Source organism: Theropithecus gelada, chromosome 3 (assembly GCF_003255815.1).
Source record: "Theropithecus gelada isolate Dixy chromosome 3, Tgel_1.0, whole genome shotgun sequence".
Lineage (NCBI taxonomy): Eukaryota > Metazoa > Chordata > Mammalia > Primates > Cercopithecidae > Theropithecus > Theropithecus gelada.
The window spans coordinates 67895990-67921311 of record NC_037670.1 but is presented as its reverse complement, the minus strand read 5'-3'; the positions used below and the strand labels follow the sequence as shown (position 1 = coordinate 67921311).

Here is a 25322-nt window from a genome sequence, read left to right as displayed (position 1 = left end):
CGCCCCGCCGAGCCTGCGCGGCCACCGCCCCTCGGCCAGGCGGTGGAGGCAGTGGGTGACGTCAGGCCGCCCCGCCCGCCTGTCCCCGCGAGTGAGCGTGCGCGGGCTCGCCGGGCACTGCGGAGGGCGTGCGGGGGGTGGGAGGGCTCCCTCCCCGCCCCCGCCCCCGCCCCCGCCCCACCCGGCTGTGGCCTCCCTCTAGCTGTGCGCGGTTTCGAGGGGGAGCGGGGGTGGGCGCCTGCGCCCGGTCCCGCCCTTTCCACAGCATTAACGAGGGAGGGTTTCAGGGCCAATTGGAAGCTGGCTTGCCTCAGGGTGGCATTAGCCCGTGGCCGGGAAGAGGCGGGGACGCCCCCAGAACCCTGGTTGTGGGAGATTGGGGAGGTGGTTGGGATCCTGGAATGCTCGGAGCGCTTTGGGCGGCGGTGGCTGCGCTGACCAAGCAGAAGGTGCAGGGCCTGGGGAGGAAGGGGGCCCCGCCCAGCCCGATGCCTTCATCCAAAAGGTGAGCCCTGGAGCTGCAGCTCCGGAGTGATTGGCTGGTCCTGGCAGTCGTCGGTCTCCGTGGCAACCGCCTCCTGTCTCCATGGCAACCAGGGATGGAGCCGGCGAGAGCGCACCAGGGAAGGCAGCCCGGATGGGTCGGTCTCCAGGTCTCTTGGCAACTCGTTGATCTGTCCCTTCACCTCCCCTCCACCCCCACACCTCCCTAGGGAGTAGAAGGAAAAGGGAAGAAAGTGTTTCCCTCTATTCCTGGCAGCACCCTCTGCCACACCTCCCAGGAAGAAGCCCGCCTCATGAATTTCCTGAAATGCCTCTTGCTTTCACACAGGCTACTGCGCCACCCAGATTCACTGAGCACCCCCGCCCCCCGCCCCGTGCCAGGCACCAGGGAGACAGATGAATGAGACATTGTCATCACCCCTGATTGGGGTGGGGGGAATCAGAGTAGCCATTGTCACAGACAGGGAGGGAGGTTTCAAAATCCTCAGTCTTCTGTGGGTTCTAACTTTGAGCTAATGAAGCCAGGGGCTGCCGTCTGACTCCCCCAGACCTGCCTCAAGGCTCAGTGCTACATACCTGGCTGCCTGCTGGGCATCTCTCCCTGCTGTACCCCAGGAACCAGACACACCACACCATTAGAATTAATATCAACTTTAAACAATCTCTTTCAGAAAACAAAAGAGAAGGGGACACTTCCTAACTCATTTTATAAGGCAAGAAATATCCTGATGTCAAAACTAACAAAGTGTCAATACCCCCCAAGACCTCCAAAACAAAAACTGCAGACCAGTATCTCTCATGAATTCAGGCACAAAAATTCTCAATATTGGCAAATCAAATATAACGATGTATAAAAAAATATACACCATGACCAAGTGGAATTTATTCCAGGTATGCAAGGCTGGTTTGACAGTTGAAAATCAATCAACAATAATCCACAACACCAACAGGCTAAAGAAGAAAAATTATGGTATCAGTTGACACAGAAAATGTGTTTGACACAACGACCATCCTTCATGATTAAAAAAACACACACACTTTCAGCAAGTTAAAAATAAACTTGATAAAGATCTTATACAAAAAACTTATACAGCTAACATCATACTTAATGGTGAAAGATTGAATGCTTTTTAAGATTGGGAACAAGGCAAGGGTGTCTGTACTCACCACTCTTTTCAATATATTATTGGAATTTCTAACCCTTGCAATTAAGCAAGAAGAAATAAAAGGCAGATTCACTTCCAGAATGAAAGCATGGGGAGTTCTGCTGAGCAGCTCCCCAGTGAAACTGGGGAAAAATTATTGTTATTAATTTTAATTTTTATTTTTTTGAGATAGAGTCTTGCTTTTTCACCCAGTCTGTAGTATAGTGGCACGATCTCGGCTCACTGCAACCTCCATCTTCCAGGTTCAAGCAATCCTACTGCCTCAGCCTCCCGAGTAGCTGCGACTACAGGTCCCACCACACCCAGCTAATTTTTGTATTTTAAGTAGAGACGGGGTTTCACCATGTTGGCCAGGCTGGTCTTGAACTCCTGACCTCGTGATCCACCCACCTTGGCCTCCCAAAGTGTTAGGATTACAGGTGTGAGCCACCACGCCCAGCCTGGTAAAAATTATTTTAAAAAAATAAAGCTGGCCGGGCGCGGTGGCTCAAGCCTGTAATCCCAGCACTTTGGGAGGCCGAGACGGGCGGATCACGAGGTCAGGAGATCGAGACCATCCTGGCTAACACAGTGAAACCCTGTCTCTACTAAAAAAAAAAAAATGCAAAAAACTAGCCGGGCGAGGTGACGGGCGCCTGTAGTCCCGGCTACTCGGGAGGCTGAGGCCGGAGAATGGCGTGAACCCAGGAGGCGGAGCTTGCAGTGAGCTGAGATCTGGCCACTGCACTCCAGCCTGGGCGACAGAGCAAGCCTCCGTCTCAAAAAAAAAAAAAAAAAAAAGCTGAGTTGAAAGGTCAACAAGCCGGGCGGGGTGACTCACGCCCGTAATCCCAGCACTTTGGGAGGCCGAGGGGGGCGGATCATGAGATCAAGAAATCAAGACAATCCTGGCCAATATGGTGAAACCGTTTCTACTGAAAATACAAAAATTAGGTGGGCATGGTGGCACATGCCTATAGTCCTAGCTACTCAGGAGGCTGAGGCAGGAGAATCACTTGAACCTGGGAGGTGGAGGTTGCAGTGAGCCGAGATTGCGCCACTGAACTCCAGCCTGGTGACAGAGTGAGACTCTGTCTCAGAAAAAAAAAAAAAAAAAAAGAAAAAAGAAAAAGAAAGCGCCCAATAAAATAAAAATGAAAGAGAGAACAAATTAAAGCTTCTGGAAATGGTCTGAAGGGCAAACAGCAAATGAAGAAACATCTATTCAAGGCCGGGTGTGGCGGCTAATGCCTGTAATCCCAGCATTTTGGGAGACCAAGGTGGATGGATCATTTGAGATCAGGAGTTCAAGACCAGCCTGGCCAACATGGTGAAACCCCATCTCTACTTAAAAAAAAAAAAAAAGAAAAATTAGTTGGGTATGATGGTGCATGCCTGTAATCCTACCTACTAGGGAGGCTGAGGCAGGAGAATTGCTTGAACCCCGGAGGCGGAGGTTGGGTGCAGTGAGCCGAGATCCTGCCACTGCACTCCAGCCTGGGTGATGGAGTGAGACTCCGTTAAAAAAAAAAAAAAAAGAAACATCTATTCAAGAAAATCTATGAGAATTTAGTAAGAAAGGCAAGTCTATGGTATTGAATCAAGACAACTCAGTCCAGCAAAGGGAGGTGGACTCCACACCAGATTGTTGTTGCCAAGAACACAGGATTCTCTTCTTCCATCTCCCAGCCAGAGGGCTTTTTTCCTGGGAAGAGGGAATACTTCAGTGCATCTCATCCCTCTCCCAGCTGCCTGTTGTGGAAGTAAGTCCTGAGTGAGTCTGGTCGAGGTGGGGCTCCCTTCTTCCACTTAGCCCCTACTTGTGGAAAGTGGACTATACTTTGGGTGTGACATGCTGAGAATACCGGGGTCCTGATAGCCCTTCTCACGGCTTATGAGGTGACAGTTCCATGCCAGGAGTGGCTGCTGCCTCCCTTCCACTGACTGCTCAGCTCCTAGAGTGGGAGTGTGACTCAGAAGTTTGCCACTGAGCTAAGAGATTTTGCCTGGAGGGGAAAGGCAGGTTGTAAAACAGCCCATGATCGCTTCCCATAGGAACTGACCTTACTTGCAAGGGAATACAAGGAAGTTTAAACCCAAGGGTATTCTCAACAGCAGTAGACATTATGGTGAAAAGCAACTGGAAGGAGATTCATGGATCTAATGAAGATACAGCCTAGGTTGGAGGTTGGCTAGTTTGCAGGAGAAAATGGGGTAATAAGACAGCTGGGTGGAGCCCTACTGGGATTAAAGAATATATAAAACACTGGCCTCTGAAACTGTTCTATCTAAGAGGCCACAATTTGGATTAGTTTGCAGAGGAATTTGTGCCCAGAGTATTATCGAAAACAATAGAGCAAACAGTGAAGTTTAGGAGTGGCAATTAGTGGAGTTTAACAGCTGGGCATGATTAGGAAAAGAGAGTAGGAGAGCCTTACCAGAACACTGTCATTCCAGGGTGACTGTGGGCATACACATAGCTGCACCTCCCTGAAGAGGACCATCAGAGGCAGAACATTGTAGGGGAGAGGTAAAGGCTTCACCAAAATAATCCAGCTAGTTACTAAGCAAATAAACAAGCAAACAGCAATACAAGCTCCAGAAGGGAGGGGGTTTGGACCTGTACCCAGAGCTGCTATTGGGTGCTGTTCAATTATTTATTTGTTATTAAAATGTCCACTTTCCAACAAAAAATTAGCAAAGAAATGAAAGTATGACTAGTATACCAGAAAAAAAAAAAAAAATGCAGGAACAGAACCTATGTAAGCAACAGATTTTAACAGAAAAATATTTCAGAATAACCACTACAAATATGTTCATAGAATAAGGGAAAGCATGATTAAAGAAGTAATGGAAGATATATGATGATATTCCATCAAATAGAGAATATTAGCAAAGAGATATAAATTATTTTTTTAATTAAAAAAATTTTTTTTGAGACAGGCTCTCACTCTGTTGCCCCGGAGTGCGGTGGCGTGATCATGGCTCATTGCAGCCTCCACCTCTGGGGCTCAGGTGATCTTCCCACTACAGCCTCCTGAGTAGTTGAGGTATGGGCCACCACACCCAGCTAATTTTTAAATTTTTTTTGTAGAGACGAGGTCTCACCATGTTGCCCAGGCTGGATATAAATTTTTTAAAAATGCAAATTATGGAGTTGAAAAGTAAAATATCTGAAAGAAAAAATTCACAAGAGGGCTAAACAGTAGATTTCAGTGGGCGAAGAAAGAATTAGTGAACTTGATAGAGATTAGAGATTGATAGAGATTATACAAACTGAATAACAGAAAAAAAGGAAAAATGAACAGAAACTCCAGAGAATGTGAACACTGTTAAGCACACCCACATACACATAATGGGAAAACCAAAAGAAGAGAAAAGAAAAAGGAGAAAGAAAAATATATGAAATAGTAATGACTGAAAACTTCTCAAATTTACTGAAGAACAATAATCTACACATCCAGAAAGTTCAATGAACTAAAAAAGAATACATGAAAATAGACCCACATGCCTGTAATCCCAGCATTTTGGGAAGCCAAGGTGGGTGGATCACCTGAGGTCAGGAGTTCAAGACCAGCCTGGCCAACATGGTGAAACCCTGTCTCTACTGAAAAATACAAAAACTAGCCAAGCGTGGTGGCAGGTGCCTATAATCCCATCCAGTCAGGAGGCTGAGGTAGGGAGAACTGCTTGAACCCAGGAGGTGGAGGTTGCAGTGAGCCGACATCATGCTACTGCACTCCAGCCTGGGCAACAGAGCAAGACTCCATCTCAAAAAAAGAAAAAGAAAATAGACCCACAGACACATTATAATAGTTCAGCAAGGTTGCAGGATGCAAAATCCATATATAAAAATCAATTGTTTTTCTGTAAACTTGCAATGAAAATCCAACATTGAGATTATGAAAATTCCAGGAGCCAGGCATGATGGTGCACACCCATAGTCCCAGCTACTTGGGTGGCTGAGGCAGAAAGATTGCCTGAGCCCAGGGGTTTGAGGCCACCCTGGCCAACACAGCAAGGCCGTTTCTAAAACTAAAAAAATAAACAATTTGATTCAAACTGGCATTAAAAAGAATAACATACTCAGGAATAAATTTAACAAAACTAGTTCAAAGCTAATACTCTGGAAACTCCAAAACAACGTTGAAAGAATTAAGGAATATCTAAATAAATATGAAAGTATCCCATGTTCATGGGTCAGAAGACTTAACATTAACATGGTAACAATCCCCAAGATCTAAAGATCCAACCCAATCCCTATCAGACTCCCAACTAACTTCATTGTGGAAATGGATGAGTTAATTCTAAAAATCACATAGAATTGCAAGGGACCTAGAGCAGCCAAACAATCTTGAAAACAAAAACCACCTCCCAATTTCAGTACTTACTACAAAGCAACAACAATCAAGAGATAGTGTGCTACTTGCAGAAGGATAGATAGAAACATAAATGGAATAGAACTGAGAGCCCAGAAGCAGACCCACACATCTATGGTCAACTGATTTTTGACAAGGGTGTCAAGACCATTCAAAGGGATACGGGGAAAGAACAGTCTTTTCAACAAATGGTGCTGGGACAAATGGATAGCCACATGCAAAATAAAGTTGACACTTACTTCACACCATGCTATGGTTTGAATATGCCCTCTTAAACTCATGTTGAAATTTAACTGCACTGCAACAATATTAAGAGGTAGGACACCTTCAAGAGGCATTTAGACCATGAGTTTTTGGCTATCATTAATGCTGTTAACATGGGATGGTTTAGATTCTGAAGGGTGAGCCCCTGATAAAAGAATGTTTGGCCTCATTTTCTCTCTCTTGTGCATGCTATCTCACTGTGTGATGCCTTCTGCTATAGGATGACCCTCACCAGATGCTGGTGCCATGCTCTTGGACTTCCCAGCCTCCAGAACCATGAACTACGTAAAGTTCTTTTCTTGTATTTCCTTTTCTTTTTCTTTTTTTTTGAGACAAGAGTCTCACTCTGTTGCCCAGGCTGGAGTGCAGTGGCATGATCTTGGCTCACTGCAACTTCCACCTCCTGGGTTCAAGCGATTCTCCTGCCTCATCCTCCCGAGTAGCTGGAATTACAGGCACACACGACGCCTGGCTAATTTTTTGTACTTTTAGTAGAGATGGTGTTTCACCATGTTGGTCAGGCTGGTGTCGAACTCCTGACCTCATGATCTGCCTGCCTTGGTCTCCAAAGTGCTGGGATTACAGACATGAGCCACCCTGCCTGGCCAAGTTCTGTTCTTTATAAATTACTCAGCAGTTTGCAGTATTCTGTTATGGCAGTATAATAGTCTGGTATGTGTCTCCACCCAAATCTCACGTTGAATTGTAATCCCCAATGCTGGAGGTGGGGCCTGGTGGCAGGTGTTTGGATCATGGGGACGGACCCCTCATGGTTTGGTGCTGTCTTTGAGACAGTTTTCTCTTGAGATTTGGTCTTTTTTGGGACTGAGTCTTGCTCTGTTGCCAGGCTGGAGTGCAGTGGTGTGACCTCGGCTCACTGCAACCTCTGCCTCCCAGATTCAAGCAATTCCCATGCCTCAGGCTCCTGAGTAGCTGAGACTACAGGCACGTGCCACTACGTCCAGCTAATTATTATTATTATTTGTATTTTAGTAGAGATGGGGTTTCACCATGTTGGCCAGGATGGCCTTGATCTCCTGATCTCATGATCCGCCCACTTCAGCCTCCCAAAATGCTGGGATTACAGGTATGAGCCACCGTGCCCGGCCAAGATTTGGTGATTTAAAAGTGTGTGGCATCTCCTCACTCCACACACTCTCTTTCTTGCTCCTGTTTCACCATGTGACATGCCTGTTCCCCCTTTGCCTTCTACTACGACTGGGAGCCTCCCCAGAAACACATGTCACTATGCTTCATGTACAGCTTGCAGAACCACATGCCAATTAAACCTCTTTTCTAATAAATTACCCAGCGCACACACATACACACACCTTTGCAGCAAGATGGAGCTGGAGGCCATTATCCTAAGTGAAGTAACTCAGAAACTGAAAATCAAATACTGCATGTTCTCACTTATAAATGAGAGCTAAACAATGGATGGGTATACATGGACATAAAGATGGAAATAATAGACACTGGAGAATCCAAATGTGGGGAGGGTGGAATACAAGGGTTGAAAAACTACCACTGGGTACTATGTTCACTACGTGCGTAATAGGTTCATTAGAAGCCCAAACCTCAGCATTATAGAGTATACCCATGTAACAAGCCTGCACCTAATGTACTCCCTAAATCTTTTTTTTTTTTTTTGAGACAGCGTCTCACTTTGTCACCCAGGCTGGAGTGCAGTGGCACTATCTCAGCTCACTGCAAGCTCCACCTCCCAGGTTCATGCCATTCTCCTGCCTCAGCCTCCTGAGTAGTGGGGACTACAGCACCCGCCACCAAGCCTGGCTAATTTTTTTGTATTTTTAGTAGAGATGGTGTTTCACTGTGTTGGCCAGGATGGTCTCAATCTCCTGACCTCATGACCCGCCCACCTTGGCCTCCCAAAGTGCTGGGATTACAGGCATGAGCCACCCCACCTGGCCACTCCCTGAATCTTAAAAAAGACATTCTTCCAAAAGACATGCAAATGGCCAAATAAGTAAATGAAAAAATGCTGAAAACCATTAGTTATTAGGGAAATAACAAAAACCACAATGAGAAATCACTTTATACCCACTAACATGGCTAAAATAAAACTCAAATTACAAGTGCCATTGAGGATGTAGAGAGATCTGAAACCTTACACACTGCTGGTGGGAATGTAAAACAGTCTAGCAGTTCCTTAAATGACTACACATAGTTACCACAGACCTAGCAATTCCACTCCTAGGTAGTGGAGAAAAATGAGAACATACATTTATACTAAAACTTGTACAGGAATATTTATAGCAGCATTATTCATGTATTAGTCCATTTTGCATTGCTATAGAAGAATATCTGAGATGATAATTTATAAAGAAGTTTATTTGGCTCACAGTTCTGCAGGCTGTACAAGCATGGTACCAACATCTGCTTGGCTTCTGGGAAGGCCTCAGGAAGCTTTTACTCATGACAGAAGGTGAACAGGGAGCAGGCATGTCACATGATGAGAGAGGGCAGAAGAGAGAGGGCAGCAGCTCCCAGTCTCTTTTAAACAAGCAGCTTTCAAGTGAACTAATATAGAGCAAGAACTCACTCATTACAAGGATGGCACCAAGCCATTTATGACAGATCTGTTCCCATGATCCAAACACTTCCTAACAGGCCCCATTTTCCAACACTGGTGATCCTATTTCATGAGATTTGGAGGGGACAAAATATCCAAACTGTATCAGTTCATATTAGCCAGAAGGTGGAAACAATCCATATGTCCACCAATGGACGAATGGATAAACAAAATGTGGCACAAACATATAATGGAATATTATTCAGCCAAAGAAGGGAATGAATACTGATACATGTGACATGAAACATGAAAATATGCTAAGTAAATGAAGCCAGTCACAAAATACCAAAATACCACATCTTGTATGATCTAATTCATAGGAAAGTTCAGAAGAGGAAACTCTATCTATAGAGAAATGGCTGCATGCATATGATGGGGATTGGGGGGAGACAGGCAGGTAATAACTATAAGGTACAGCATATGAGGTTTAGAAAATGTTAAAATTGTGGTGATGGTTGCATATATCTGCAAAGAGACAAAATCACTGACTCACACATTTTTTGTGAGATGGGGTCTCACTCTGTTGCCCTGGCTGGAATGCAGTGGTGCTATCATGGTTCACTGCAGGCTTGACTTCCCAGGCTTAGGTGATCCTCCCACCTCAGCCTCCTGGGTTGCTGGGACGACAGGTGCATGTCACCGAGGCTAATTTTTGTATTTAAAAAAATAGAGACAGGGTTTTGCCTGTTGCCCAGGGTGGTCTTGAACTCCTGGGCTCAAGATCTGGGGGCCTTGGCCTCCCAAAGTGCTGGGATTACAGGCATGAGCCACCACACCCAGCCGAATCATACATTTTAAATGGGTGAAGCGTATGGCATGTGAATTATGCTTTAATAAAGTGGTTTGTAAATAACAAAATAAAAAGCATATTGATTTCAAAGGATGAGATAAAAATATTCCTGTTTTCAGGACATAAATATCTACATAGGAAATCCAAAGGAATTTAAAAAATGCATAAAGTTTAGCAAGATCACACAAAATCAATCCCATTTCTATATGCTAACAATCAACATGTGAATGCCAAAATTAAGCACACTATACCACTTACAATTGCTCCAAAATCATGACTTAGGGGTATGTGTGTGTATACATACATATACACACACATATATACACATACATACATATATACACACACACACACACACACACATATTTATTTATTTTCTGAGATAGAGTCTTGCTGTGTCACCCAGGCTGGAGTGCAGTGGTGCAATCTTGGCTCACTGCAACCTTCACCTCCTGGGTTCCAGTGATTCTCCTGCCTCAGCCTCCTGAGTAGCTGAGATTACAGGTGCCCGCCATCACGCCTGGCTAATTTTTATATTTTGAGTAGAGATGGGGTTTCATAATGTTGGCCACGTTGGTCTTGAACTCCTGGCCTCAGGTGATTCGCCCACCTCGGCTTCCCTAAGTGCCGGGATTACAGGCGTGATCCCACCACACATGGCCGACTTACGTAATACAAAACAAAAACTACAGGCTGGGTGTGGTGGCTCACGCCTGTAATCCCAGCACTTGGGGAGGCTGAGGCGAGCACATCACCTGAGGGCAGGAGTTCGAGACCAGCCTGGCCAATACGGTGAAACCCCATCTCTACTAAAAACACAAAAATTAGCCAGGCATGGTGGCAGGTGCCTGTAATCCCAGCTACTCAGGAGGCTGTGGCATGACAATCACTTGAACCCAGGAGGTGGAGGCTGCAGTGATCCGAGACCGTGCCATTGCACTCCAGCCTGGGCAACAGGAACAAACTCTGTCTCAAAACAAAACAAACAAACAAAAAACCCAAACTACAAAACATTGATAAAAGCAAAGGCCTAAATAAATATCCAATCATCCCTTGGTATCCATCCACACATGCTCCAGTTCCTAATAGAAAACAGCAGGGCATGTCCATATAATCTGCACATTCTCCTGTGAACTTTAAACCATCTCTGGGCTACTGAAAATACCTAACATGGTATAAAAGCTATGCTGTTATTTAAATTTGTATTCTTGTATTATTTTTTGCTTTTGCACTCTGGGGTTGGTTGAACCCTTGGATAGAGATGGCTATTGTTTCAACTGGAAGATTCCACACAGTAAAGATGTCATGTCTCCCCAAACTGATCTACAGGTTTAATATAATTCCTATCAAACCCTCAGTAAGACTTTCGTGTTTTGTTTTTACATAGACGAGCTTTTTCAAAAATTTACATGGATTGGCAAAGGAACTAGAATAGCTAAAACAATTCTTAAAAATAAAGTAGGAGAACCCATCACGCCACCCAATAAACCTGCTTTACAGCTACGGTAAACAAGAATGCGATATTGGCAGACAGATAACATAGATTAACAGTACAGAACCGAAAATGCAGAAACAGACCCACACAAATATGCCCAACTAACTTTACAAAAATGCGAAAGTCAACAGGAGAGGATAGCCTTTCAACAAATGGTTCCGGAGAAACTGACATCTAGAGGCAAAAACAAACAAAAATATCTCAATGTAAGTCTTACAAAGTCCTCTCAAGACTGATAAAAAAGCAAATGCAAGTACAACACAGGCAAAAGACACGAGAAGACATTTCACCAGAGATGGGAAATAAATGTGTACTTATCAACAACTTATCAGAAAGAGATGAAAAGATGGTAGTTTTTTAGAGAAACACACACATTTATCTGACCTGGCAGTTACACTCCTGGGAATCTTTATCCCAGAGAAATGAAAACTTACAGAAAAACCTAGACATAGATTTTCTGGTTACTTTATCAGTAATATCCCAAACCCGGAAACAATCAGGATGTCTCCCCAGGGTTAAGGGAGCAAATGGTTGTTACAGCCACATCACAGAATAAAGCACAAAACAGATGCAACAGCAAGAAAAAGACATAAACTACTGATACATGCAATTTAAGACTTCAAATTTTCAGAGAATTGTGCCAAGTCAAGAAATACAATTCCAGAAGTCACATCCTGTGATTCCCTGACACTCTTAGAATGACCAAAGACTTGTGGTTGCTGGTGGTGAAGGACGAGGAGGTGGTGAGTATAAAGCGCAATGTGAGGGCCCTTAGGAGATGCTCTCTGCTTGACCTGTGCTCATGTCAGTATTGGGGTGTGACCTTGCATCCTACTCTGCCATTGAGCAAATCACAGATTCTTACAACTGCACAGGAACCTGTGATTATCTCAAAATGAAAGTCAGGGGCTCCAAGGATGAGCTTTTATTTCCTTGGTTAGATGCACACCAGGCCCTCCTGAACTGGCACCTTCAGCTCCTTGGTCTCAGCCCTGCAGACTCTGTGCATCCCACTCTAAGAACTAAGCTGATGCCACACCCTGGGCATTTGTCCTGGCTGTCTCCACTTTGAGATGCTCTTCCTTGCTTCAGAAATCATCTCTGGCAGCTCTTTCCCCTCCCACTGTGAGGGACCACTCCCGTGGTAACCCTAAAACTCGTGCAAACAAGGACCGTGGTCACCTGTGCCTGATGGTGCCCAGTAAAGCCAGCAGAAACTACCCCAATGCTTGGGTGAGTGGCCAACCATCAGAGCAGTGACTAGACTTGTTCTTTTTGGGGAAACAGCTTAGGGTGGGGAGCCTGGAGTGCTGGGGGCGGTGGGCCTCTCCACTCTCAGCTCCACCCCACTGTCCCGCTCTCCATTCTGTATGGCTGGAGGCAACCCAGTTCCCTGACTGCTATTTAGTTAGGTTCTGCCAATGGGTGTCTCTGAAGAGAGGCTGGAAGGTAGAAAGCTTGTTGCCTCCCAGCATCTGGTAACCCCCGCAGCAGCAGGGAGGCCACCAAGACCCTGTTTGGGCAGCCAGTTCCTAGATGACAGCACAGGGCTCTGGTCAGGGTGGTGAAGACAACGATGGAATCTGGCTCTTGGTGCCATGGTGTCAGCCAAGTGGGATCTTCTCTCCCAGAGCCAGCACCTTCCAAGTGCTCGCCCAACCCTCACATCGCGCCTGTCACCACATGCTGTCAGGGTGCCTTTCACTCAGCTAAGTGTGAGACAACTGATGTGAGAAAGCCTCGCAGGATGGCTGTGGTTCAGTAGCCACAGCTCCATCAGAACCCCCAGCCATGCACTGAACCTCCAATCAGCTTCCCCGGGAAGCTCCTCTGCCCTGGAGGTTCAGAATTCTAGGCCTCCACCTGTCTTCTGGGGCTGAGAGAGACCCCTACGCAAGAGGCCGGCACATGTGAATATGCACACATGAAAGGAAGAAGCTGGGAGAAACAGGCAGGTGACAACCCAGGTCTGTCCCGAAAGCAGCCCTCTTGGGCTGGGCATGGCAGGGGAGTGCACAGGGCAGATTCTGGAGAACCATGCCCTGCTCCCCAAAGCAGACAGACAAGTGCTGAGAGTGCAGAGGGTGACAAAGCCTGGGAAGGCCCCAGGGGTCTAACACCAAAATTAAAAGATTTATTACACACAAGAGGATGCTCTGTCCCTCAGAGCAGCTGGCCACCCTCCCCACTCTGGCCAAGGTCCTGCACGGAGGTTTGTCCTCAAGGGTGACCCTTCTTGCCCACCCACGGCTAGACCTCCAGTAGAGAGGCATGCGGCCCATGCTGCTGGCACAAGTCACTTGGCCAGCTCCTCAGCCACTGCTTTGCGCATCTTGTCCTTGAGGTAGGCGCCTTTCTGCCATTCAGACTTGAGTTCCAGCCACTCGTAGAATGGGACCTAGAAGGAGGTAGGAGAGACAGGTCACATGGGCAAGGAGATCCCTTCCAGCCAGTGGCTCTGCCTGCTTGCCTGTTGTCCTCACACTGACCCCTCACCCAACACCTCTGGTGACCAATAGCTCTGCACACCTGCCCCTTGGCCTCCAAGTCTTCAAGGCAGAGCCCATGAACTGCAGGTGGTGCAGGCGGGCAGAGGCGCTAGCACTGTCAGTGCTGGAGAGGTCTGCACACTACTCGGAGGCCCAAGAAGGGCTTCTACATTTTAAACAGTTAAAATTCTCTCAACAACCCAAAGAAGAAAACAGAATGCTTGTGTGGCTCATGAAGCCACATATTCATTCACTGGCGCTTTCCAGGGAAGGTGGCCCCCTTTGATCTTAGCTAAGGTCTCCCAGGCGTGAACCCAGAGTCAGGCCCAGGACCTGCATCTTTCTGCTCCTGCCAGTCCCACTGGTCCTACTTTTCCTGACAACAGGCTCTGACCAAGGGGGCAGAGCCGCTGCACTCAGAGCCCCAACAGCTGTGCAGCCTCCTGGGCTTCGAGCTGCTCATCTGTGAATGGGCCCTACCCTGCCCATCTCTTAAGCTGAATGAGCAGGCTTGGTTGCCTTTTTGGGTGCACCCACGGGGTGAGATGCTAGGAAGGTTAGAGGGGAGGCTGGAGCACCTAGGATCCACAGTAAACTCCTTCCCTGAGCTCCTGGGAGAGGCCTGGGGCCACAGGCAGGGCATGTGTCTATACCTACTGGCTCAGTTCCACCTGATCCCCTCTCTAGTGGGGGTTGGGGATTCTCCCTGTGTAGTGACCACCTGCCCAAGAGGTACTCACGTCCACTATCAGGAAGCCTGCAGCCAGTATGTGTCGCCGGGCCAGAACAAAGCGACCCAACAAGTCCTTACTTCGGGTGTTGAAGTTGGGGAACTCCCACCGCAGAAAAGCTAGCCTGGAAGGAAGAAGGGGTAGCTGGCATGCTTCCAGTCTCAAAGAGGGAAAGCAAAGAATATGCAGTCCAACATCCATGGTGCCCCCATGGCCTCTACTGGGGCCATGGCCAACAGGTCCCTGGCCACCTACCTCTTAGCCCCTGCAGGTGGTGGCTGGCTCCCAGTTGGCTGGGCAAGATGAGGTGCCACAAAGTCCCTTACGGGCAGAAACTGGCCGTCACTGTCCAGCAGCACCTCAGCATCTGGGGCAGAAGTGTGAGATGAGAACATGTTGGGGGACATCCCTCAGAAACCCCCCCACAGGAAGGATGAACAAAGATGGGATTGTGGGGAGCCCAGGTTGACACCCTACAGCTCCCTAGGTCAGTTCTTACTGCAGAGGGGGTGGGTTAGAAGAGTCCTGTTAGACTCAGGCAGTGCCAGGCCCTGTGCCAACCAGGGGGAGCCCTCACCCAGCACCCAGCCATACTGCGTGGCCACCTCGAGGCTGCCCCTGTCAGCGCTCCCCAGCAGCCCCTTCAGTGTCTCCTGCAGCTCCTTTTGCAGGGGGGTCACCTTCCTGTCAAGGGCTGAGGGCCTAGGGGCCACAGCCGAGGCTGGCAGAAGGGGACCTGAGTACTCGGGGTGCTCTAGCATGGCAGTGGCGTTGATGTGGAGCAGCTTCTGGAAGGTGTTCTGATCCTTCTGAGACTTGCCCCCTAGGGAACAAGGAGAAAAAGGGAGATGGGTCTAGGGGCCAGAGATGGGGAGACCCTGGATGAGAGGGCAGTAGCACCCCTACACCCAGTCCCAGCCCAGTTCTCTGGGTCAGGAGGCAGCAGAGTTACAGTCTGCTGGCCACCCACAGGGAGGGGATGGAGAGCAAGGGGGAGTGACAGCCCTGGCCTCCATCTGCCCCAAATCCTCACATGGCACTAGGCAGACAAGACCAGGCAGTTCCCCAGTTCCAGTAGTACTAGGGGCAAGGGGCTCACCTAGAAATTGGATGTGAAATTCAGGGTGGAGGACGGCTTGCAGCTCTGCTTCCCGTGCCTGCTGCAGCACACACAAGGCCCACACCAGGTCCACCTGCAGGGCTGGCTCCAGGCCTGGCAGCTCTGACCCCAGCTTCTCATGTACCTGGTTAAGGATAGGGTGTGGTGGGGAAAGCAGGCTCTCCTAAGGGACTGCAAATAGCCATGGGTGAGTCACAGTCCAAGATGTGGTCTTGGCCCGGTTGGGATGAGGCTAGAGGAGGCTACTGGGGAACAAGAGGCAGAACCCTGGCCCTTGGTGAGGTCTGGAGCAATCCTGGGCTTGAAGGTACGAGGAATCTTCCTCATGCCCCAAGATCACTCTGGACAGCAGGAAGAGTGCTGCTGAATGCTGGCATTTGATTAGGTTTACTACAACCAACCTACTGGCAGGGAACAAAATCCCTTCTCCCATAATGTCTCCAAGTGAGTACCTGGGAAAAGGGAGGAGGAATCTCTGGTCCTCTGAGAGATGAGAACATCCAAGAGGTGAAGCGCTCCCAGCCCCTGGCTGGTTGTTCTCAGGACTGTACCAGGCAAACCCCTGATGGAATCCTAGGGAGCCTGGGGTCACCTGTGGCCTGCTGGCCTCTGTGGCTGTCCTGAAGTCTTCACAAACAAGGCTCCCCCTCCTACCCTGAGCTGGGGCACATAGCATGAAGGCCCACTGGAGCTTCTGAGCATCAACAGGGCATTAAAAGGAGCACCAGAGGCAGGACCCCCCAGCGCTGCCTGGCAGGGCAGTCAGCGAGACAGTAGGATTTCATGTTTGTTTTCAGTGATCCCTAGGATGCCTGGTTCCAGCCAGCTCCCCCTGCCCCCTCATGCCACACATAGCGGCCCCTCCCCCTCCGCCCAGCCCGAGCTGATCTTGGGAGGACAGTTCATGAACAATTAGCTGCAGGGGAGGGTAAACGTCAAGCAGTGGGAGCCCAGAGGCCGTACCAGGCTGAAAAACTCATCCTCTTGGTCTGGATGGAAGTTCAGACGCGCAAAAGCCAGAAGTATGCTGCATAGGTGAGGCACGGTGATGTCCTGCGCTCTGTTCAGGACGTGCTAGATAGGTCAGAAATAGTAGATGGACAGAATAAGCTCTCTGCCCAGCATGCTGTCCTCCTGCCCAGCTCTGAGTCTGAGGGGAGCCTGCATGGCCAGCAGCAACGGGAGGACCCTCCATCCGGGGCCCATGAGCTCTGCTGGGCACAGAGAAGGACTTACACAGGCCCAAATCCTCCTTCGCCTGGCAGCAACTACCCACAGAGGCTTGGGACACTTAGAAACTGCTTCTTTTCGGTAAGGGCTTTAGAAATATTCTCCAACCAGTAAACTTAGTTTAGACTGGTCACACATAAACGAAAATGCAGGTGTCATCTTTCTGTACAGTTCCACTTTGGCGGCGGGGTGGGGGGGGGGTGTCAGTGATCAGGAGACAGTTCTGAGTGGATTCTCAGCCTCACCAGCCATGCTGCTACCTGCTACAGCTACCCCAAAATGGATGGAAGCACTTATGATGGTCAGTGAAAGAACAGAGGAAACAGTTCTCAAACACTTTTTTGAGAACTGAATGGCAGCCCTTTCAATATAAGCCAAAATGCAAGAAGTATGTATTTGCCCCCACAAGTGGGCATTTTCAGACTGGCTTTGCTTTCCCGACTAAGGCAATGGTTCCCAGCAGATGGCCAGGAAACCAGCTTCTCTGAGTTGGGGCCAGGCCCTGGCTCACCTGGGCAAAGGCCTCATACAGTGGCAGGTTGAGCCACTTGAGTAAGGCGAAGGACTTGGCACAGCGGGCCACCTCACCAGAAGTCAGGCTGGGCATGAGGGACAGCAGGTCGGCAGCCAGGCGCTGGGACACCTGGGTCTGGTGAAAGCCAAGTTTGCCTTTGGGACAGAGCAGATCACAGGGTTTAGCTGGGGAGGGTCAGCAATCCCACCAGCCTCACCCCACCTCAGCCTCGAGGTCTCGCTGCTTGATGTCTGTAACCAAATTTATCCCTGAGCCTGGGACCCAGGAACAGGGCCCATGAGTCACAGTGTTTCTGTGGCAGCCTTCTGGGCCAGTGCCTACCATGCATAGGACAGGCACTGAATTTGACATGGCTGCAGGTATCTGCAGGGCCAGAGCTCCCCTCTCTCCACTGTTCAGTCCAAAGGGCTCACCATAGGCGTAGGCCAGGTCCAAGAGCACACTTTTCGTCAGAGAGAACGGCTTCTGCACCAGGTGGTAGGAGATGGCCCGCAGCAAGGGCACGGACCGCCGGCTCTGAGCTGCCAGTGTCACCAGCACCTTCCGCAGCTCATCGGGGCCAAACTGCTCCACCAACTCCAGGCACTGTCAACCACAGCCACGCAGAGGTCAGCTCAATGGCCTGGGGTGGCAGGGACGAGCTGAGGGCAGGGGTCCCATGGTCCCATCCAGTGCAGCCCCTGTGAGACAGCAACTGGGCCTGAGCTGACTAAACACAGGACCACTGTGCACGGCCTGCCTCCTCATCCACCCCAGGGAACCCCTGGACCTGGAGTAGTGTCCACAGCCAAACTATCCCCAGGTCCCAGGATAGGCAACCCAGGGCCCATGAGCTGTCGAGCTTGCTGTGGCAGCCATCTGGGCCAGCCCCCGCTATGACAGGAACGGGCACTGAATTTGACTTGACTGCAGGGCTACAGCTGATAGGGGTTACCACATCTCCAGGAGAATTCTAGCCAGAAGCCAGGCCTGGGCAGTACCTGTGTTACTTTAGGAGCTGCCTGCCATGCCCTCTTCTCAAGACTGTGCTGTGACGGGGTTTGGGGGAAAGATAAAGGTGCAATCAGGGAAGTGCCTGTGTTGGGAGGAGCAAGTGGTGCTTGATGAATGCAGCCACAGGGCAATCACCTGTTGCAGCTCCGAGCCCTCCGGTCCTACCCCATGTGATGCCTGAGGCTCCAGACAGAAGCTCCCGGGGCTCTGATCCCAGTGCACACAATGCACCCCTCTGCAGACAACTGTCACCCAAAGAACAAGTCCAAAGCCGAGGGGAGGCAGGCTGGGTGCCACCTGCTTTCAGGCCCAGTACCTTGTCTTCCAGGCGGTTCATCAGTGGCTCTGAGAGGTGTCCCACTTTCATCATGATGGTCACTAATGTGCGGCCATCTTCAATTTCTGTCCAGCGCCTTTCCAGGTGCATGAGAAGCTCAGTCAGCAGCTCCTGGGAGTGCTGTTCCTGTGAGAGGGTGGCACAGGAGTCTGCCAGGAAGGCCAGCTGCTTGTACTTGAGCTTCCGCATGCGCCAGCGGATCTCCTGCTCCACTGACTGCAGCTCCTTGGAGGTCCTGGGGAGGCCCAGAGCATAGAGGCTCCGCAGCAACCTCGAGAGGGTACCATGCCAGACCGAGTTTATCTAGGCAGAGAAAGGACACAGGAGAAGTAATGTGGCACTGTCAGTCCTGTGTGTGAGCTGGAGGCCCCCTCTCTGAACCTTGTTTCACGTGCATTTACTACAACTCTTCAGAGAAGACAGTATCAGTTCCCTACTCTGTTGTAACAGGGCCAGGGTGCCTTGCTGCTCCTCGCAGCCTTGCTCAGCCTCGAGGCCTAGACGCCTGGTGTCTGTAACCAAATTTATCCCTGAGCCTGGGACACAGGAACAGGGCCCATGAGTCACAGTGTTTCTGTGGCAGCCTTCTGGGCCAGTGGCTACCATGGGCAGGGCAGGCACTGAATTTGACATGGCTGCCAAGTATCAGCAGAGCAGGAGCTCCCCTCAGGCACCGGCCAGATCCAAGGGTACACCTCTGAGCCTGATCCTCTAGGTTACAATAAATAGCACATTTCTGCTCAAGGTGGCTGAGGTCATTTGCAATTGCTTGCAAGCAAGAACTATGAGTGGCAAGGGAAATTCTCCAAGTTTCCCCAATGAAGCTTTGACATAATGTAGTTGATTAAAGAGAGACCACACTCTTTTACATGGTCCTGGCTACAGCTCTGGGTGGTGGGCACACAGACTTGAGCTGCAAGTAAAGCTGTCAAGTCAATACAAGAGATCAGAGAAAAAGTTGAGCCTGATGGATGTGACCTGATGGTAGAGAAGGTGGCACTTAAGCTTGCTAAGATCAGTTTTGTTATCATTCATGACTTTTACTTGCAATGACATGAAAAGTTTTAGGTATTAAAAACTTGGGCCAGGCAGATCACCTGAGGTCAGGAATTTGAGATCAGCCTAGTCAACATGGTGAAACCCTGTGCCTACTAAAAATACAAAAATTAACCAAGTGTGGTGGCACACGCCTGTAGTCCCAGCTACTCAGGAGGCTGAGGTGGGAAGATCACTTGAACCTGGAAGGTGGAGGCTGTAGTGAGCTGAGACTGTGCCACTGCACTCCAGCCTGGGTGACAGAGTGAGACTCCGTCTCAAACAAAACAAAACAAAAATAAAGAAAACAAAAAACACTGGTTTTTCTCCAGTAAAATAATTTGTTTTTGAGTCAGAGAAGCTCCAATCCCTAAACTGTTCTCTAACAAACTAACCTTACAGTTTCTGGCAATGTGAAGTTTCTTAGGAAAGCAACTGCTCCAATAAGCAGGAATCCCTGCAGAGCATTAGGCAGTGAACCACCATCTTTATCCTCCAGGGATGTGGCACCCAAGCACACCAGACTCTCAACTGCCTGCAAAAGGAGGAGCACCCTGGGCACAAAGGTTTGCAGGAGAGCCTTTGACATATGGGTAAAAAGACCCCTGGTATCACTAAGCACCCAAATGCAGAGGCCTCCTGGGGATGACCAAGCTGCTGCTGCTACCAGCAGCACCTCTGAACAGGTTCTTACTAAATGCCGGGCATCATTCTCTTTGTGTACCCCTATGAGACACCAACATCCCATGAGAACCATCAGCCCCGCTGCACAGGTAAACAAAGGTGAACTTATTTCTATATAGTTCTGGATCCGAACCTGCACCATGGCCCACCCTCTCTGCTGGAGCCTGCTTTGTTTCTGAAGAGGGTGACTGCTATTCAGGTACTGTTTCCACAGGGCCCAGACTGTCAACATGGGTGGCTCTAGAGCCCTTTGGCCCTGACTCCATCCTCGCAGAAGAGAGCAGATGGTAAAACAAGTGTGGCTCCGTCCTTTCCTGGGCCAAGTCTCTCAACACTGAACCCTCAGGTTCAGTCTCTTCACTTATGAATGAAAGCAGAAACCACACTTTCAAGGAGGTGACCTGGGAACAGAGAAGCTGCTGTCTGAAGGGCTGGGGAGGAGGCAGAAAGTACTGGAGTAAATTCTAATCTTACAGAAGATCTGGGTGTCTACCTTCTGGTTTCATGGACAGCAGGAAAATCTTTGAAAAGAAAGCTGTTATTACATTACAGATACTTGCCTTATAATTTTGTTACAATGTTCAGTCTTGCATCATAAGACTTAAATCACATGTGAGTAAAAAGTCAATAAACAGCAATTAGAATTATAGCCAAATAACAACGGGGCCTAACTAAGTTCATTTTATGAATTATATCCCCAGCAAGAAATAAGTATGTACTGTAACCTCAGTCCACACGACACATGCAAATATATACATACTTAACTCCTTCCTTGGATAGTGCCTTTCTCTTCATTACACCTGACAACCGGAAACATGGTTTCAGTGCCCCAGCACCTCCCTTCCAAAGCAGACCAGGGAGTTAGGGCCAGCTTAGCCACAGCAGGAGTCTGTACTCCTGTTTTTGTACATGGAGCCCCGGGGAAGACTCTCTAAGAAGGGAGTCCCTCACAGTGAGCAGACTGAAATCTGCCCTGCTCAGTGCCACACAAATGGGTCTTGTTGCCTCTCTCCATGATCATCCTCGGAGGGAGGGTCTGAACATGGCTAGATCATGCCCACGTCTGTCTCAAGTTTCAAGGACCTTCCATCGGTTATGCTGCATCTCCTTTGGCTTCAAGAACAGTGCCTTGCCATCAGTCAGACACTGGCAGAGAGCAATACAAGTCCAGACTATACGGTGAGGGGGAAAGCACCCAAAGAACTGAGAACCAGGCTCGCTTCCCATGCTTCTATTACTAAACGTCTCGGCTGTCTGTCTGTAAGACAAGCATAGCAATATTTACCTAACAGGGCTCTCGTAAGGATAAACAAAGAGAAAGCACAATAAAACACTTTGAAATTTATAAAAAAATGAAAAATACCACAAGACATGCAGGGCCCCTGTCTATGTTTGGTAAGCACTGGCTGCTGTGGACCCCAGCATTTCTGGCTGTTTTCCTCTTGTCCACGCTCTCAGACAACACTCCAGCACCCACCTGACTGTTGAGCAGACAGAGAAGTTGCTGAAAGCGGGCATCCTGTATAAGCAAGGCTTTGTCTTCTGGCTTCTCAGACAGCAAGTGAGAGAGCCGGATAAGTACTAGGGCCGCATGATTGTTGTCCAAGTGGTGACTGCCATCAAGGAGCTCCAGGAGCTCCTCTGGCCTTGCGGCCTTCTTGATGAGATCGTCCACCTGGTTCTCTACGTAGGGAGTAAACGCTTGTTCCTTCTCCACCAGCTCCACCAAGGAACCTGGGAAGTGGGAAATGGATGAGGTGGCTGAGGAAGTCAGAGTCTTATGGGCTACCCTGGCAAGTCTCAGTCGGCCAACCGGAACCATGGCAGGGGCCTGACGAGCAGCTTCTCTCAGGAGGCACATGCATCGCTTTACCAGGTGAGCTGCCATAACGTCCCGGGTGGCAGAGAGACAAGACTCCTAGCAACTGATTCCAAACCCTGGAGAGAAAAAGGAGAGAGAAGGGGCTACTACAGGGGCAGTTCCTGACTCACAAATTTGACAAATGAAATAGAGTCAAAGCCACCCTATCTGTAAAATCAGACTAAGTCTTTCTTGACAATCCATAGGCATGTAATAGTATTTTCTGAAGCAAAAATCTCACAGGATCTTTGTTTCAGTACAGAATGCCATCAAATATCAAAACTCAGGAGTATTACAGCCTGGGTGGGAAGGTTTTCATCCTGCTTGTAATTTGAAATCACCTACGATGTGGTTCAACAATTCAGATTCCCAGGTCCTGCCCAAGGTCTCCTAAATGATGGCATCTCTGCAGACAGGACCCAGACAGCATTTTTTTTTTTTTTTTTTAATTTCAAGGGTAACTAGGATTAAGAATTACGGACTTGGGCTGGGCGCAGTGGCTCAAGCCTGTAATCCCAGCACTTTGGGAGATCGAGACCATCCTGGTGAACACGGTGAAACCATGTCTCTGCTAAAAAATACAAAAAATTAGCCGGGCAAGGTGGCGGGTGCCTGTAGTCCCAGCTACTTGGGAGGCTGAGGCAGGAGAATGGCTTAAACCCGGGAGGCGGAGCTTGTAGTGAGCTGAGTTCTGGCCACTGCACTCCAGCCTGGGCGACAGAGCAAGACTCCGTCTCAAAAAAGAATTACGGACTTGGTCAGGCATGGTGGCTCATGCCTGTAATCCCAGCACTTTGGGAGGCCTAGGTGGGTGGATCACTTGAGGTCAGGAGTTTGAGACCAGCCTGGCCAACATGGTGAAACTCCACCTCTACTAAAAATACAAAAATTAGCTGGGCATCATGGTGCATGCCTGTAATCCCAGCTACCTGGGAGGCTAAGGCACAAGAATTGCTCGAACCTCAGAGATGGAGGTTGCAGTGAGCCGAAATCGCACCACTGCACTGCAGCCTGGGTGACAGAGTGAGACTCCATCTCAAAAAAAAAAAAAAGGAAGAATTCACATTCCCAAAGCCTCTGTGGATATATTTTAACACTGCAGACATAGGTGTGAGCCTCTCGAAACCAAGGTAGATTACATCACTAGCCTACGAAACTCCCCCCTACCAAATTTCTAACAGCAAAAACTCTGAACCAATAAGAAGAAGCACTTCATAACATGGCCCAGAATGATTTTTTCAGTCTTAGCCCTTTTTCTGCCTCCCAACAACACAAGGCCCCATTTTAAACAGGCCTTGCACTTCCACCCCACCTTACAGGACTTGTTACCCGGGTCTCCTCCTCCCCCAATCAGGCCCTTTAAAACACATCTCATCCTTCCAAGGCCAAACTCAATGTTGCCATCTCCAGCAATGTGCTTTTAACAATTCTATCGGCCGGGGGCGGTGGCTCACGCCTGTTATCACTAATCGCAGCACTTTGGGAGGCCGAGGCGGGCAGATCATGAGGTCAGGAGATCGAGGCCATCCTGGCTAACACGGTGAAACCCCGTCTCTACTACAAATGCAAAAAAATTAGCCGGGCATGCTGGCGGGCACCTGTACTCCCAGCTACTCGAGAGGCTGAGGCAGGAGAATGGCGTGAACCCAGAAAGCAGAGCTTACAGTAAGCCCAGATCGCGCCACTGCACTGCAGACTGGGCGACAGAGCGAGACTCAGTCTCAAAAAAAAAAAAAAAAAAAAAATCTATTAGCTATTCTAGCTCCCTACAGCGATTAAATGACCCAGGGAAGACACATGACAAGGGCAAGCTAAAACGTTCACCTGGGCCTCATTTCTGCCAAAGCAGAATGTACGTTTGAACTTTCTGCACTTCCTGGAACTTGGTATATGGCCAGCACATTTATTTTTACATGAGGGGATTACTGCAGCTGTAAAAAGCTTAGTCTAACTCCACTTAAAGAAAAAAAAAAAAAAAAAAAAAAGAGAGAGCGATCTCAGTCGGAGTATTTGCCCAAACGCAACATCTACCACTTTCTGAGCCTAAGTACAGTGGAGAAATCTTTCCGACTTATTTTATTTTTTTCGAGACGCAGTCTCGCTCTGTCGCCCAGGCTGGCTCTGTCGCCCAGGCTGGAGTGCAATGGCGCGACCTCGGCTCACTACAACCTCCCCCTCCCGGATTCAAGCGATTCTCCTGCCTCAGCCTCCCAAGTAGCTGGGATTACAGGCCTGCGCCACCACACCTGGCTAATTTTTGTATTTTCAGTAGAGACGGGGTTTCACCATGACCTCAAGTGATCCACCGCGCCCAGCCTCCTTTCCGATTTTTTAAGAGCCCTAAGAGCAGTTTAGCGGAGTAAACGGAAGCCCAGGAACCGGACTTGGGTTTAGGCAAACAAAAATCCAAAACTTTAGCTCTAAAATGCAGAGAGAAAACAACTTGCACTAAGTCACGAAAACTGGCTCGCTGGGGTCATGGACGGTCAACAGGGGCGGCGTCTTCCAGGCCAGGCCGCGCGAGCTAGATGAGAGAGGAAGCGTGCGCACTGGCAAGCCAGCACGGAACGAGCGGACGGCCAGGCACACCGCATCCCACCGCGTCCCAACCTGCTCCCCAGTTTCACCGCATCCCAGGACCCCTGACACCTTCCCAGCCACGCCTCGAAACCCACGCCCAGCCGCCCCTTCTCCCCGTGCCACAAGACCTACGCCGCCAGAACCACCGCTGACCTCCATCCGCCGCCCTAACTGTCCCCGGAACCATGAGGTGCGCGGCGCGCTTCCTACGTCACTCGGAGCGCCGGCGGAAACGAGGCGAGCCTCGCACCGCCCGTCCGGAAGCCACGTCTCCAGCTTCCGGCCACACCTTTTCGGCGGGTACAGTCTTTGCTGAGGGCTCAAGTGGAGCGTTAGGTGATAGGAAGAAAGGCTTCGGTTGCCCCGCGACCAGTACCTAATCCTCATACGGAGTGCGGGAGACGACCCTTTGTTGTCCATGCTGTCCCGCGATCCTTCCCAGCTTGCGTAGGCGTAGGAGAGCTCCTAGGGCGGTGAAAGACTGGGCTGGTGGAGTGGGATAGGCAATGCTGAGGCATGTGGGGTGTGGGAGGGCGAGTGAGTGGAGACTGGGGAAC

The 25322-nt window shown here is 49.3% G+C and overlaps 1 protein-coding gene and 3 non-coding genes across 6 annotated transcripts; all 4 read right to left on the bottom strand.

The window, feature by feature from the left end:
- Window positions 1-13240: 13240 nt before the first annotated feature.
- Window positions 13241-25105, bottom strand: TBRG4 (transforming growth factor beta regulator 4). Of its 3 annotated transcripts, XM_025378154.1 has the most exons (11): window positions 24898-25001; window positions 21802-22262; window positions 18585-18908; window positions 17689-17860; window positions 17252-17409; window positions 16474-16584; window positions 15490-15634; window positions 14968-15213; window positions 14646-14757; window positions 14400-14514; window positions 13241-13568 (listed from the first exon to the last, which is right to left on the bottom strand). In XM_025378154.1, exons 2-11 carry the CDS (start codon window positions 22210-22212, stop codon window positions 13467-13469), a joined length of 1896 nt encoding a protein of 631 aa, XP_025233939.1. In that variant the 5' UTR covers window positions 22213-22262; window positions 24898-25001; the 3' UTR covers window positions 13241-13466. The 3 variants fall into 3 exon arrangements, with proteins under 3 accessions (XP_025233939.1, XP_025233941.1, XP_025233940.1); XM_025378156.1 differs by lacking the exons at window positions 17252-17409; window positions 17689-17860 and having other exon boundaries at window positions 24919-25105; XM_025378155.1 differs by lacking the exons at window positions 17252-17409; window positions 17689-17860.
- On the bottom strand, window positions 17500-17633 carry LOC112621936. Its single transcript, XR_003118857.1, has one exon. It is a non-coding gene; the product is annotated as a small nucleolar RNA SNORA5 (small nucleolar RNA).
- Window positions 18051-18186, bottom strand: LOC112621938. Its single transcript, XR_003118859.1, has one exon. It is a non-coding gene; the product is annotated as a small nucleolar RNA SNORA5 (small nucleolar RNA).
- LOC112621937 lies at window positions 19112-19245 on the bottom strand. Its single transcript, XR_003118858.1, has one exon. It is a non-coding gene; the product is annotated as a small nucleolar RNA SNORA5 (small nucleolar RNA).
- Window positions 25106-25322: the final 217 nt, after the last annotated feature.

Excerpts from the sequence above, each read along its gene's own strand:
- TBRG4 (XM_025378154.1), bottom strand. The coding sequence starts at position 22,212 with ATGGCAGCTCACCTGGTAAAGCGATGCATGTGCCTCCTGAGAGAAGCT. Across the intron at positions 15,214-15,489 it reads ATTTCACATCCAATTTCTAG|GGGGCAAGTCTCAGAAGGAT; the intron begins GTGAGCCCCTTG and ends CTTGTTCCCTAG. Across the intron at positions 14,758-14,967 it reads GCAGTATGGCTGGGTGCTGG|ATGCTGAGGTGCTGCTGGAC; the intron begins GTGAGGGCTCCC and ends CTTCTGCCCCAG.